This window comes from Petaurus breviceps, unplaced genomic scaffold (assembly GCF_028583685.1).
Source record: "Petaurus breviceps papuanus isolate PSGF00001 unplaced genomic scaffold, PetGlider_PUasm1.0 38, whole genome shotgun sequence".
In the NCBI taxonomy this organism is placed as follows: Eukaryota; Metazoa; Chordata; class Mammalia; order Diprotodontia; family Petauridae; genus Petaurus; species Petaurus breviceps.
The window spans coordinates 104,134,994-104,151,074 of NW_027186304.1; the positions used below are offsets into that span (position 1 = coordinate 104,134,994).

At 38.9% G+C, this 16,081-nt stretch overlaps 1 protein-coding gene across 1 annotated transcript in view; it reads right to left on the minus strand.

Annotated features, from left to right (window-relative positions):
• PHLPP1 (PH domain and leucine rich repeat protein phosphatase 1) overlaps positions 1-16,081 on the minus strand; it is a 287,729-nt gene that overhangs the window by 73,794 nt on the left and 197,854 nt on the right. The window contains exons 5-7 of the mRNA XM_069100244.1: positions 8,511-8,657; positions 7,628-7,858; positions 2,764-2,966 (exon numbers count right to left, since the gene is read on the minus strand). Of these exons, the coding sequence (XP_068956345.1) occupies positions 2,764-2,966; positions 7,628-7,858; positions 8,511-8,657 (581 nt within the window). The remainder of the gene's footprint in view (positions 1-2,763; positions 2,967-7,627; positions 7,859-8,510; positions 8,658-16,081) is intronic.

The window sequence follows — 16,081 nt, forward strand, 5'->3', positions numbered from 1 at the left end:
AACTATTAAAATGGCACAGAAATCTGCTGATTAAGTATCATTATCATCTTTTTCTCCCTTGCATTCATAGTTTAACTATGACACTACAAAACACTAAAGGGATCTTTTGCAGGCAATCATGATTTATTTGAAGGACTGAAGAAGTGATTTTATCATTTTTACCCACTTATGTATCTAGATTTTAGCTCTCCATTCCTCTTCTCTTCACAGAATTCTATACATCTTTGGAATTTGAAATTTGGAATTTCCTCCCTAAAACCTTCCATAATCTAGCTTTCTGCTTCTACAACTCTACTAAAACTACTCTTAGATGATGACCATCCCTCTAGCCAAATCCAATGCCTATTCTCAATTGTCCTTATGTTCAACCTCCCTAAGATATGTGATGCTGATGACTATCTGCTCCTTTGGGATCTGTGTGATCCCCTTGCTCCTGTTCCCCTATCTCTTCTTCATGGCTTTCAGTGGCTCCTCTAAGAAACTCACCCACTCTCATGGTTTCAACAATCTCTTCTGTGTCAAAGACATCCCAATCTGCACCTATGACCCTTATTGTCTCACTAAACTTGATTCCTATTCAAGAAGTTGCTGAATATTTCACCAGGATGTTTTATTTCCTTCTACTCAACAGATTACTAGCTAAAGATATCTCTTCTTCCATAATTCTGCACTCCTCCAAAAATTCTCCATTTCTGCCTACAGTCATTTTCCCAGTCACTCAAGCTTAAAATCTGGCCCTTTCATCTTAACCTTTGTATATCTCTTAGGCATGAACAGGTTGTGAGCTGCATCATTGAAGGGAACTCCCATATTGATGGAATCACAGACAGATTTGAGTCTTTACTAGTCTCACTATTCCAGTTATCTTAAATAATGTGGTCAGAGTAATAGTACTATAATACTACTTTTATCATACTACTCTCTGCTTAAGAGCCTACAATGATTCCTTAGTGTTTCCTAGACTGAGTCTAAAATCATTTCATTCAAAGCCCTCTAAAATCTGACCCTGACTACTTAACAAACCCCCCTTTCCATACCCCAACTTTAACTTTTCACTTTTTCATCTCATCATAGTCCCCTGACCACATCAAGTTCATTCCTACCTCTGTGATTTTGCTCCCATGCAGATGAAGTGGTAGATGCTGAAAATAGTTGACTGACTGGAGTGTACCCCTCCTTCCTCTCTATCCAAAGACTAACCATTCTTCACTGTTCAGCCCATACTAATTTTGCCCTTCTCCAAAGCTGCATGGTACATATAATCCATAGTATACAATTAAGGATGTGATTATATTTTGTCCTGTACTCTTCTGTAATAGTTTCATGCCTTGTATGCCCAACACAATTGTAAGATCCTTGAGGGCTAAAGTCTAGCATATATTTTATCAGTATCTTAAAAAGTGCCAAGCAAAAAACAGGTAATTTTTAAAGAATCTCTTGAAGTGACTTTAATTTTTTTTAACTGAAAGAGGGCCTGAAATCTTTACTTTAGGAATTAACTATATCCTTGTGATCTTTATTAGAATTGTCACTATTTTCAAATTATGAGCAAGAAATATATATTAAATATACTGGAAACTGGGTTGTTATGAAGGTGAAGTGAAATGATATATGTAAAGTCCTTTGCAAACCTTTATTAAAAGCACTATATAAATGTTACCTCGTATAGTTATTACTAAACCCTCTTGAATGGGTTTCAAGAATGGTCCCATTTTTCCACATATTCCATCACATGCTTTCTCTTCTTTATGAAGGTCTTGTTAGCCTTTGTACTAAACAATGCTTACTACCTGTATGATCCTGAGCAGATCAGTTCACCTGTCTTAGGATTCAGTTCTTCCTCTATAGAATTAGACCTTGGACTAGATCAGGGTTCTTAAACCTGTTTTGTGTTATGGAACCCTTTTGGCAGTCTGGGTATGCCTCAGAACCCTTTCTCAGAATGTTTCTGAATGAATAAAATATACAGAAATACAAAGGAAATCAATTATAATGAAATAAAGTTAGAATTTTTCCCCCTTCTGAAATCTGTCCACGGTTGGTTTCTGGGCTTGATGATCTCCTATATCAATATTGTCTTAACTTAGATTAACTAGCCTCCCTTTCTAGTTACTTATAATAATAATAATAATAATAATAATACTAAGAGTGCATTTACTTAACATTTTATCATTTGCAAAATACTTTCTTCATACCACTCCTGTGAGATGGATGAAATAAATGCTTGTACTATTCACTTTGTAGATGAGGAAACCGAGGCCCAGAGGTTTGCCCAAGGTCACAAAGCTATCAAGTGACAGAGCTGAGATGTAAATCCAGTCTTTCTGACTCCAAATCCAGTGTTCTCTCCACTAAACCATGATGTTTCTTCTATGTAATTAATTTGCTGCTGTAGAGTATATTCCTGTTCTGGTCCTCAGAGACATAGTCACATATTCAGATGCCAAATAACTCTAGAAAAAGGCTAGGTTTCCCCCCACACATACACACACCCCTCTAGGTAGAATGGCCAAGTCAGAAGAGGAGATAACTCAGCTCAATAATTACAACAAAATAATACAAGGAACAATGGAAGAACTACAACTTTCCTTCCTCTACTCTTCCCACCAAATCAGGATTTCCCCCCTCCTTCATGCCCTCTGTCTTAGCTCCTCTTAGTATTTGTTTTTCCACAACTGAAGAGGAAGAAGGGCAGGAGCAGTGGTTGAAGTGGGAAGCACAGGCAGCAGAAGGAAGGACGTTGGCACTACCTGCTTCACTTACCGTTCGAAGAGGCATAGAGTGCTTTTAGCAAATAGCCACAAACATTGAGTGTCACCAACTGGTTCCTTTCACAGTGCAGAACTTCAAGATTGTTGAAAACTGTAGCATCCAAATCACCAAGTTTATTATCTCGTAAGTCTAGTTGAGTCACATGTGGAAGGAAGTCCACCTCCTGCACTATCAGCTTCCTAATTACATTCAATCTTAGAGGGAGAAGGAAAAAAATTCAAATAAAAATGGCATTTTACTTCCACATTATAAATATAAACCAATTCCCACTTTGGTGGTGCCAAACACTCAAGGCTTACTACGAAACTCGTCATAATTTCTCCATTCTCAACTATCTGGATTGGTCTAAATGGCTAGCTTTTCTGACTGTCCTGTCTTGTAACTCACAGGGGCTTTAACTTTGACAGTACATTCTTAAATACAATGGAGAGAATTATGACAGGGGGATGGGGAGGGATTAGCATGTGGAATCCATCTGAAATTATTTTAAGAAGATCATATCACAGATTTAATTTATTTCAGCAAAAGGAAAACCACTGACATCACACTGTAGACAATTTAAAGGAAAAAAACCTCAACTTCCTGGAATATTCATTACTACCACAATAAATTTTCAAATTTGAAAGAAAATAAATAGGGGAGCAGAGAGGCAGTATCTTAAGTATCATAAGATTTAGAGCGGGACACCTTAGGGGACAACTATTCCAATTCTCTCATTTTACAAATGAAAAAACTGAGGTCCAGAGTGGTTAAATGATTTGCTCAAGCTTGCACAGTTAGTAAGTACCAGAGCCAGGATTTGAACCTACATCTTCAGACTCCTAATCTCTTTTCACTATGCTCTCCGGCTTCTGTCTGAACCCAGGAGAAACTGTTAAAGCTTAACGATACAGCACATTCTGATGAAGCAAGCATAAAAGGGGAAAAAAGGTAAGCCACACAGTCTCTTAACTGGCTCAAGGCTAGTAATGAGCTACTGATGATGTTACTGTCCCTAAGGTTTGCTGGAAATGAGAATGATCAGAGTGAACAGAAATCTGGAACACAAAGGGCCAGTGACTAGAGATCATAGGATAAAGAACAACAAGCCAAGGATGGAACAGAGTTCACAGGGGAAAAAAGTCTTGCAGTATTTATTTTTCTTTGTATTCAATCTGTGATTTTATTGGCAGAAGGAAGTCCAGTTAGGAAATGTCCACTATCAATGCAGATCAGAATCTGCTCTACCACTTAGAGTGTCAGAACTGCTTGATGCACTGAGAGATTACCAAAAATATGCCCCAGGTCAGTAGGTATCAGAGATGGACTAGAACCCAGGTCCAAACCAGCAGAATCTGTAATAGGAGAATCGGGTATCTCTATGGCAGGGGTTTCTAGAAAAGGGATGCCAGAGAACTTTGGCCAATAACATACAAAGGAAAATTGAGAATAGTGACCAACATAACAAAGAGATATATTGTTACAAAGATGAGCTGAAAATTCCCAATTCCTATTTTGTTATATGATACCTTCCTCCAAGGAAAACTTTACTTAATATTATCAAAGCAACAAAATTCCAAGATCTTCCCCCCAAACCAAATTCTCTCTTGGAATGGCAGGAACTCACCAGAAATCATGTAATGGTACTAGAGAGGAAGTACATTAAGGTTAAGGCTGGCCTTCAGCAAACATCTGAAGATTTATCTTCTCACTTTCAACCAAGATAAGAGAGCTTTCCTCTTCAGTGAGTTTTAATGATGAATGGAAAAGAAGGTGGAATGTGTCATGCCACCATTAAGCCAATAGATGAAAAAGAGAGAAGGAGAGAAGATGTCTGCTTGGAATCAACTACAGGAAAGTACAAAGGGCAACAAGAAGGACCAACCATTCAGTAAGTGGCCCAAAGGTATCCTTCCTCTTCTCTCTTTTCATTTCACCTGCAGGATGTACAATAAAAATCCAGTTCCAAGTTGGGCACCTGGATTATTCCCAAAGATTCCCTATGTTGCTAAAATATTTATATACAGGCAAGAAAACAGACTTCACGTTGGATTACAAAACGTCACCAGATTTTAGAAATATTCTTCCTCCAACTGGTATCTGATCAGTAAAGAATCATTTATAGGAGGTAGCAGAGTTAAAACACTGGACCTGAAATCAGGAGACGGAACCTTGAATTCTCTCTGACACTTAAAAGCTCTGTAACCTTAGACAAATAACTCCACCTCACACAGTCTCAGTTTCCTCCTCCATAAAAAGTGAGGGACTGAACTAGATGGCAAAGGCCCCTTCTAGGTCTGCCTCTAAGTCCAAGCTAAACTACTTCACTGAAAACATACTCAAAACAGTCTAGTTAATGGCAAATCACAAAAAGAATAAAAAGTCTAACAAGATGAAAAAGGAAGACTCAGAAGCTTTAATGACAGGAAAGGGTTATCTTTTGAATTGGTGATGCTTCTCTAACACAATTGAAAAAGGAATTATATGATGAACAATAGCCTCTTTCTAGGCCAATTGCTATTTTCAATTCTGACTGTTTACTAAAACACAGTCCTCTTAAGATGTAGTTAAGACCATGGTTTCCAAACCATGCACACAGCAAACTGACAAGAACGTAGCAAAAAATTTTAGATTTTTGATGGAAACAAGGGATACTCAACATCAGTCAGACACTGCCCAAAGAACTCCGACCTTCGGGTAGTTCACAGTTTCAGTATGAGACTGTGCTATATTCATTTCTATGACATTCTCTGATGTGTGAGGTTTTGGGCTTTTTTTGGTTAACTTTTACAAATTTTGGCTATGCTAGTAACTTCTTTCTCCTCTCTGAATATTATATCTTTGCAGAACTAGATTTTCTGTGGTTGCTGTGATAAAAAGCAAGAAACACAGAAAAACTGATGTGAAACAGGAAATGAGGTTGGCAGTGTTCAAGCCGATTCCAAGATTTGAGAAGTTGTTCAGTGCCTCACAGACACACATCCCATTAGTAAGTAATTGGAGTACTTTTTAGATGCAAGTAAGTTGTTAGGACAAAAATACTTATTAAGTTGTTCGTACACCTAACAATAAATTATTTCTTTTGGTTTAGGAGCATCATGAAAAAATAACTGAGATACTAAGAGTACCATGAACCAAGAAAGTTACGGAGCCTCTGAGCTGAGAGTCAAAAGGGGCAGAGAGATAAAGTGATCTCTGCTGATTTCTACCTATGTGACCCAGGAAAGACATCTCATTTGTTTTAGGCCTAAATTTCTTCACCTGTCCAATGAGGGAGGTGAGCTAGATTATCTCCTACTGGTGGCAGTGGAAATAAAAAGGAAAGAATCTGAGAAACATTTGGAAGAGAAAACTGAGAAAATATGATAAGAATGGATAGGAGGAACAAAGAAACAAAAGGAAACTAAAACTACAAGGTGCTGTATCTAGAAAGGAGAAAGCATTGACATTGTTGTAGGAGCTAACCTTTGTACAACACTTTAAGATTTGCAAAAGTACTTTAAAAATATTAACTCATTTTATTCTTGTAACAACCCTGGGAGGGAGATGCCATTATTATACCCATTTAACAGATGAGAAAACTGAGGTAGAAGTTTCATGACTTGACTAGGGTCAAATAGCTAGTAAATGAGGCAGTATATGAATTCAGGTCTTCCTGACTCTAAGTTCAGCCCGCTATCCATGTAGCTACTTCCTTCAAGAGATAAGTGAAGTCATTAAAAGACATAAAAATCACAAGAAAAAATCAGATGATGAGTTTCTTTTTGGACATGGCATTTGAGATGCCAGCTAGGAAAAAAAAAAAGAAAGGGAAAAAAGGGGGCAGCTAGGTGACACAGTGAATAGAGCACTGGCTCTGGAGTCAGGAGGATCTGAGCTCAAATCTAGCCTCAGACACTGACTAGCAGTGTGACCTTGGAGAAGTCACTTAACCCCAATTGCCTGGCCTTCCCCCCTCCAAAAGAAAGAGAGACAGAGACAGAGACAGAGAGAGAGAGAGGTCAGCTGGGCATTTATAGTGTAGATATACAGCAGGTAATCTGAAATGTAGTACTGAAGCTTAGAGAGGAATCAGGGCTGGAGATAAAAATTTGCAGAGTTAAAAGTCATTTGCAAAAAGTTAAGAGTCCAAGTTAGGAGAATATATGGAATAACTAAATTGGAGAGCACAAATAAGCAAGAGAGGAAGGTCAAGGTCAGAATGGGAAATATCACTGTGACTGAAAGACAGAGAAAGAATGAATACAGCTTAAGGAAGGAAGGAAACAAGCACTTATTAAGTGCCAAGCACTATGCTAATTGCTTTACAGACACTATCTCATTTGATCCTGAGATTTAGGTGCTATTATTCCCGTTTTACAGATGAGGAAATTGAGACAGACAGAGCTTCAGTGAGCTTGGTCACACAGCTAGGAAATGTCTAGGGCTACATTTGAACTCAGCTTTTCTTGACTCTAGGCCCACTACCCTATCGAAGAAAATAGAAGGGGAGAATACAGACTCACAGACGCCAACAGACGTGTTTAAGAAAAAAAGGCACGGTCAACAGAGTGAATAATACAAAGAGGTCAAGGAGGGCAAGAATTGTTTAAAAAGGATTATCCCCAATGGCATAGTCACCTCTAACACATTAATCTATCTCTGTTTGTGTACTATATACTCTGTGCACAAACAGCCAGTGGTCCTTAGCTACAATTAGCCTGCTTTTGTTTACAGCAGCTGTCACTGAATAAGGTTGTGGGAGCTTCCCTAGTAAGTTTAGTAATAGCTTTAGGAGAACAATTTACCCTAAAATACAAAATAACAATTCAATTAGAAAGTACCAAAATTGCTAGCTTTTTTCATTTGGAGGGACATGCCTCTATTAACTGGTTACCTTAAATCCACGTGCTTAATGTGTGGCAGTCTTCGTAAAGCCTGCAGGTAGAGGGTCTCCATACAATTTCCAGACATACAAAGTTTATCTACAGCAGTCAGTTTCTCCAAAACCTTTGGAATGTCTGTGAATTCATTGAAAGAGAGTCCTAGGTAACTGAGCTGCTGCATATTCTCCAACTCAGCAGGAAGGGACTGAAGATAGTTACCATCCAACAAAAATGTCTGTAAACTATTCAAAAAGAGAGAGAGAAAATACAACAGATTTTTGAAAATGCATTTTTTATGAGTGCAGAACTTCATTCAGCACATATAACAGCTCACACAACTGGCAGAAGGAATTGTAGTTTGCCCTGGGAAGCACATATGGGTGGAGTCCGAGGGAGTGAGGCACAAGGGAGAACAGGGTCATAGATAAGCCTCCTAAACATCTGTAAAGATCAAAACAAAACCAAAAAAGATAAATAGTTGCCCTGACTTGGGTAAACCTAACTGAGGACAATATTTGCTAACTGTGGCAAGATGCCAAAACAGCTATCACATCACTTGTTATTGTGAGACTGTTTCCAAATCTTTCTAATTTAACACAGGCAAGGGGAGAGCACTTCACTGCTTTCATCCACACATAAAGCCACTTGCTCTACAGATTTTTCAGCTTTACCAAAACAATAAAAATCCTCTATTTTGTTTTTCAGATACCAAAATTTAAGAAAACTAACAAGTGAGTTCTCTACTTGGTCCAGAAAGTTTCCAACTGCTTAATTGGGAGTGAAAGTCAATACTTAAGTGACCAACACGGCTAAGAAAATGACAACATCAGGCATTGTAAAACCTGTGCAGAAAGGTCATGGGTTGTACTCCAAGATGAGGCTTTGAGAACATACTTGTGCATGTCTCCTGCTGCTGCTGGAACAGTTCTGAGGGCATTGCAGGACACGTTCAGCTCAGTCAAGGTTGGGATGTTGCATACTGCCAGAGGGAAATCTCCAAGATGGTTATTGGAAAGATTAAGGCTCTTCAACTTGGTAAACCTATAGTAACAAATTTTTTAAAAAAAGGAGAGAGAGAGAAAAAAAAAGTCACAGATTCAGTTATAGAATTCTAGAGCAGGAAAGGACCTTTAGTGCTCACCCTGGCATTTTAAAGGTGAGGAATTAATACCCAGGGAGATTAAGTGATTTGCACAGTCACACAGGGGCAGAGTCACGAAGAGTCCAGGTCTCCTGCCTGATTTCCAGGCCAGTGTATTTATCAGAATGCAGCAATCTTATCTCCACAAAAACTGAAACAAAGATATACCTTTGAGACTGAGTCTTTCAATTTTGTCCCAGTTACCTGGTATCAAGTAAACTCATAAAGGACAATGGGGAGGTATCATCAAGTAGAAGAAAGGCCAAAGTCAGGGTCCCATCTAATGATAATAATAGTGGTTACAAATAGGGCTTGAAGGTTTACAAAGCACTTTACAAATATTATTGCATTGTATTTTCACAATAACCCAGGAGGCAGATATTATTATTCTCATCCCTATTTTACAGATGAGGAAACTGAGGCAAAGAAGTATAAAGAGACTGCCCAGGGTCGCACAGTTAGTAAGTGCCTGAGGCCCAATATGAAATTAGGTCTTCCGGCCCTCTATTCACTGCGCCACTTAAATGTCTCTGCCTATGCTAAGGACAAACTTTTGTGCTCCTCTTTTCCCATTTCAAAAATGGGAATAATAAAATCTATCCCTTTTTGAATGTAATAACTATAATGAAGTGAAAAAGTACATGTATAAGAAAAAAGCTCATAAATTAAATCAAAATTTTTTGTACTACTTATCTCGATATCTCAGGAGTTTAATGAAATATCTGCGACAAATTTCAATGACATTAAAACACAATATATTCAGAACCATTTCAATATTTCCTGTATGATTGTGTCCGTCCCCCGTCCCCCCCCCTCCCTCCTCCCCCGTTGCCCATAGCTGGAGAGCTAATGTAACACATGGATCAAAAGAAGGTTTCAAGAGGCAAAATTGCCAAAGGTGAGAAGGGAGATTCTTAAGTATCACACACAGCTTCCACAGGTGGGTTTCAATGGAGCACATTCAGATCAATCAGTCATACCTGTGAGCATAGGTAAGTATGAAGTTCAAAAGAAATCATGCTAGACTTAGTAGATATCCTCACATTACGTTCTAGGACAGGAGTTGGCAAACTATGGCCTGCAGGCCAAATTTCTCCCACCAGAGAAGAATGGTTTTAAAACTAGAAAAAAAATACAAAAACAGGTCAGTGGACTGGAATTGATCCAAGGGCTACAGTTTGCCAACCCCTGCTCTAGGATAGCAACTTATGACCTGAAAAAGCAATGAATCGGTCATTTAGTGAACAATTAATAGTAACAACGACAAGTAACTTTTACACTGCACCTACTATGTGCCAGGTACCACATTAAGCGTTTTACAATTGTTATCTCACTCTGTTCTCACAACAACCCTGAGAGATAGGTGCTATTATCATTCCTATTTTACAGATGTGAAAACTGACTTGTCTAGGGTTATATAGCTAGTAAGTGTCTGAGGCCACATTTAACACAGGTCTTTCCTAAAGACAGACAACATTCAACTAGATGCAACATCACAGATGGGGTGCTTGTGCTTGGACCCCAATTGCAAGATCACATTTCTCCCTAGCTTTAAAACATTATCCCTGACAATTTTCTCCCCAGACCAAGGACACTGCATAACTCATAAGTAAGTTAGTAAGACAAACTACCTTTCCCCACAATTACTCATAAGTGGGTCCAGTAAAAAACAAACTATCTTTCCCCAACAGAAGAACAAGCTGACCTCTGAAGAAATTCTCTTGTAAAAACAGGACTATCAGGGGTGGCCAGGTAGCACAGCGAGTAAGAACACCGGCTCCAGTGTTGAGAAGACCTGGAGATCGAATCCCAGGCTCAGACACTTAGCACCCACCCAGAAACACCTGGCCGAGTAACCTTGAGCAAGTTACTTAACCCCAATTGCTTTAAAAAAAAAAAACAAAAAAACAGGACTATCTTATAACCACAGAATTATCATATATTGATTCCCAAAGTTATCACATTCAATCCAGAGGTCAAGCCATACATTCTAGCTCTCAAAGCTATCTTGCTACAGATTTAACAGACCAAAAATACACCCCTGAGAAACCCCTTCCTCTGGTTTCCAGTAGTGAATGAGGCCAGTGACCACAGTTTAAGTTATCACCTAAATAGCACATCTGCCAAATAATCCACTGCTTTTCCTGTATATATAAGTTTTAGCATCATTCCTGTTAAACTGCAAGTTCCTTAAGGAATGCAAGTTCCCTAAGGAGCTCTGCCTGCTTTACTGGCATTATAATAAACCTTTTCCACCTCGACTTAAAGAATGCTTGAATCCATGAATTCATTCCAGACAACACTCTCCTGTACTTCAGTGGGGGGGGGTCCCCTGAATCCCGTCACCCCCCCTCAAAGCACATCACCACCATCCTTCTTCTTCCCCCATCCCAGATACTTGAAAAACTAGAGGAAAGCTTTAAGCACATTAAATGGATCTCCTATGAAGGATTCCTATAAGATTCTATTATCCCACTGAATTATTAAGAAGAAAGTGTTTTGTAAAACTCAAAATGACATAGATAGGTGGGCTATTATTTTCATTACCATTATGACAAAAATCACTCAGGTTTTGGAAGGGTTATGATTTGCTTTTGTGGAGGAAGCACCCAAATCAAAGACATAACAGACTCTGTTAGCAAAGACATACAGTGGAATAGAGTCCTATGGTGTGATTCAGGAAACAAAATCCTAGATGACAATTTCCCAGAAAACTGAAGAGCCAAGAAAGGAGCAAAATGTTCTGTGATTTGCTTTTTTAAAAAACAGTTTTAAAATAAAAATCTTTCTACAATCTATTATGTTTCCCTGTAGTAGTAAAAAGCATAGGAAACATAATTTAATCTTTCCTTGTTAACTCAAAGATGTTATGAATATCAATTACTGTACTGTAGACCTAGATTATACAGCACAATAGACTAAACCTATAATGAAGCCTAGGATATTCAATGCAACAAATATTTATCAAGCACCTACTATGTGTAAGGTACTGTGCTGTGCAATGGGGAGACAAAAATGAAACAGCCCCTGCCCTCAGGGAGCTTACACTGTATTGAGATGACGCATGCATACAAGGAAGTAAACATAAAATACAATGAAAGTGGAGACAGTTAATAACTAAGGAGAGGGGAAGAGATCAGGAAAAGACTAGCATTCATTGGGCAGCACAAAAACGGTGCTTTGGGAGGGCACATTTAACAAAGATGCTGAGGAGGAGTGCATTTTGCAACTATGAAGGACCACTTGTTTCCAAAAAGGAGAGTAAATTGTTGTTATTTATGAGGACCAGTCAGCAGATCAGTCTGACTGGAACCAAGACTAAAGAATGTGTGTATGGGGGGAGGGGGTAATAGAAAATAACATTGGAAAGGTAGATGGATGCCACATTGCCAACAGCTTTAAACACCATGATGATTGAGAGTTTTGTATTTTCCCTAGAGGAAACAGGGAGTCACTGAAGATTTTTTTAATGGAGGGAGGGGGGCAGTGGGAAGAGGGAAGCATCATGGTCAAATCTGTATTTGAAGAATATTTGTTAGACAGTTGTACAGTAGAAGATATCTGGAGACGGAAGATAATGGAGGTAGAGAGATTAATTAGGAGGCTATTGCCTAGAGAAATCCTAGAGGCCAGCTAGGTGGTTCAGTGGATAAGTGCTGGGCCTGAAGCAAGGATGACCTGAGTTTAAATCTGGCCTCTGACACTTTCTAGCTGTGTGACTCTGGGCAGGTCACTGAATGTGACATTTAACTGCCACTTGCCTCAAAACCCGTTTGTCTCAGTTTTCTTATCTATAAAATGAGCTGAAAAAGGAAATGGCAAACCACTCTAGTATCCTGCCAAGAAAACCCTAAATGAATCCAGAGAGTCAAGTCAATTGGACATTACTAAAAAACAACTAAACACAACAAAGAGAAAGCTCGCACTAGAGCAGAGGTTGTATAAGTGTATAAATGCAAAGAAGAGGAAAGATATGAGAGATACTGGGGATATAGGAGGGACAACTGATTGGATACATGGATTAAGGGAGAGGGAATTTGCTTCCTTGAATAAACTTCTGGTCTCAATTTTATTCCTTATCATTTGCCTCTTTCTTTAAAGTATAGAATAAGAACTCCTAAATGTCACGGAATGGAGTTAACTTTTTGCAAAATTCATTGTTTAACAGCCTTCGATAACAATACTATCAATGTCCTTTGCAGCAGTGAAGTATAGTGCCACAAAACTCACCTCATGCCAGGCCCGTCCACTCAGCTGACCCGCCCCATAAATTCGACTATCACTCCTAGGATCAAATGTAAAATCCTTGGTTTGGTATTCAAAGCTCTCCTTAACCTGCCCTCACCTCCCTTTCTAGTCTTCTTACACCTTTCACCCCTAAATCACCATATATCCTGTGATATACTCTCCTTGCTATTATTCCAACAAGACTCTATCTCCTAATTCTGGGAATTTTCAGTAGCTGTTCCCCAAGTCTGAAAAGCTCTTCTTTTAAGGCATAGTGAGGTGGTGCAGTGGTTAGAGAGCCAGGCCTAGCCTCAAGAAAATGCAAGTTCAAATCCAATCTCAGACACTTATTAGCTGTGTGATCCAGGGCAAGACATTTAACTGCCACTTGCCTCCATTTCCTCATCTGTAAAATGGGAATAATAATAGAACCTATCCCTGAGGGTGTTGTGAGGATAAAATGGGATAATAACTGTAAAGGGCTTAACACAGCACATAATACTATATAAATGTTAGTTACTAATAATAATTACAATTATTATCTATCTGTTAATCTCTGCTTCCTTCAAGTTCCAGCTAAAATGCCAACTTCTAAAAGAAGCCCTTCTTAGTCCTTCTGGATTCTGGTACCTTCTTTCTATGGATTATTTCCAATTTATCCAGTATATAGCTTGTTTGTACATAGTTATATGCATGTTGTCTCCCCTACTAGACTGTGCACCCTTCAAGAGCAAAGACTATCTTCTGCCTTTTCTGGGTATTCTCAGCACTTAGCACATATGGCACATAGCAGGCCCTTAATCAAGATTTACTTACCAACCAGTATAAGCAGAAGTGGTATATGGTAAAATGGAAAGAACAGCAGACCTAGTAGTCAGAAGATTTGGGTTCAAATCCCAGCTTTAACACTTTTTAACCAAGAGACTATAGGCAAATCATTATCATCTAACTTCTATGAGGGGCAGTTGCCTTTTCTGATACTTGCTCTACCCACATCATGGGTTGTTAGAAGGAAAGTTCTTTAAAATGTCAATTATCATTACTGTTATTCTATTATATTATTCATGTATAGTTAATCTTTTTTTTTCTACATCCAATTGTCTATGTATTTTTCCGTATCAGTTTTCCTTTTACTAAAGGCTGTCAAGAGATGGCTGCATAACCACTTACTTGTTAGGGATATTACACAGCAGAGTTCTTAACCTGATTTGTGCCATGGGACTCTTCTAGCAGTCTGGTGATGACCCCCTTCTCACAATAATATTTTTCAATATTTGAAGGAAATTTGCTTTAGTCCAATTATAAGTTTGTGAAAACAAATATGTACTTTTTTCCCCCGTCCCAGTTCAGGGACCCCCTGAAGTCTATCCATGGGGCCCATTAAGAATCTCTGTTTTAGAGGGAAGTTCTGTATAGCTATAGTAGATAGTCTCTGAGGTCACTTCCAACTCTGAGATCCTGTGACTCTCCTGGAGGGTTTACCACTGCAAAATGGCACTTCAAACAATGACATTATTCATTGGATTCCTCTCCCCCCCACAAATTTGGATCTCCTGTCTTGCCCAGGCCTGAAGTGTGGCAGCTGCTCATAGGCTTGACATTATTGCTGATCAGCATGGAAGTTTGACCTGCTCCATTTTTCCAAACTGAGCCAGTTTGTGCCTACTATGTGGGCAGGTTGGGGGCCCCTCCTCACTTTCTAGGGTTTACCATACTAATGAAGACTTTGTGTGGATACCCAGTCAGTTTTAACCCTGCGGCAACTCCAAATCCCCCCAAACAACTGATCTACCAATTGCAACCTCCCCGGGACCAGGGATTACAGATGTGTACCACCATCGGCAGATTTATTTGTGAATTGGGTGGAACAGTTGTTGTATTCAACATGTTATTAAATTGAATATGAAGTAAGAAGACTATAAGAGAAAACAAAAATATCCACTGGGCATTTCAAGAGAGGATTTTTACACCGATTTTAAAGCTCTTCAGAAAGGAAAGAGTAAAAAGTTCTTGTTCCAAAACTGACTATAATGAACGAATGAAATCAAGGTTCTTTCTCTCAGCACTCTTGAACATCTACAGAAACAACATGAAGCCAAGCCAGTAGAGAGGAAGAAAGGCAAATCTTCCAAAATGGCACAGATGGGCTAGGTAAGATTCCTCTTTCAAAATTCTCTTTACATGCTAAGAACTCAGCCTCAGTTTTCATTAAAATCTCCAAACTGCTTAATCACATTTTGAAAGTTACCACTAAGGCAAGTCAACATCCTGCTCAGAAATAAGAAATGCAACCTGAGAAGGCACAGGTGGATTGATGAAAGAACTCTCAGCAAATTAATCTACATGATCAGATTTACAGGGACCATACTGCCTCTGAGAATTACTCAAAACAACAGATTAGAGAATTGACTAAATGAGAAGATGTGTGTCAAATTTAAATAGATGAGAGCAAAGAGTCCCTCAGCAGAAGTTTCCCCAATTAGTCTTATTTATACTTCCCTTTTCTAAAACCTCAAATTGGTCACCATTTCTGAATACAGAAAGAATGGCACCACTCCTGCTGGCACTAATTCGTTGCCAGTTTACTGGTCTGATTGGTACTGGGCTAGCTCTAATGTGCTAGTATCTGAAATTCCCAACTCTAACTTTCTCTTAGAGGAGAACACAATGTTCAGCAGAGATGTGTTTAGCAAACAAAGCATGGATTGTTTCCAATGACCCAGAATCTAGATCAGAATGCATCCATCAACATCAAAATTATGATCTGCTTTGGAAACTGTAACCCACAGCCTTCCCAGAGTTCCACATTTCCTTGAAAACACACACACACACACACACACACACACACACACACAATCAGGCTATGAGCACTGGGAGACATTCTCAGAAGACAACAAAAATGACTGCTCTTTTCAGGTAAATAGAGAAGGTCCACACAAAATCAGCTACCCTGCTTACGCTTGCCTTAACTTATGTGCATAGTAGAGAGGCTATTAATTTCTGTCTTTTAAAACAGAGAAGGGGAAATAGTGCAGAAGCATAAATAGGCACTCAGAAGTGATGTTTCAGTTGGGAGAAAGAAAAGGAGATGAAATAC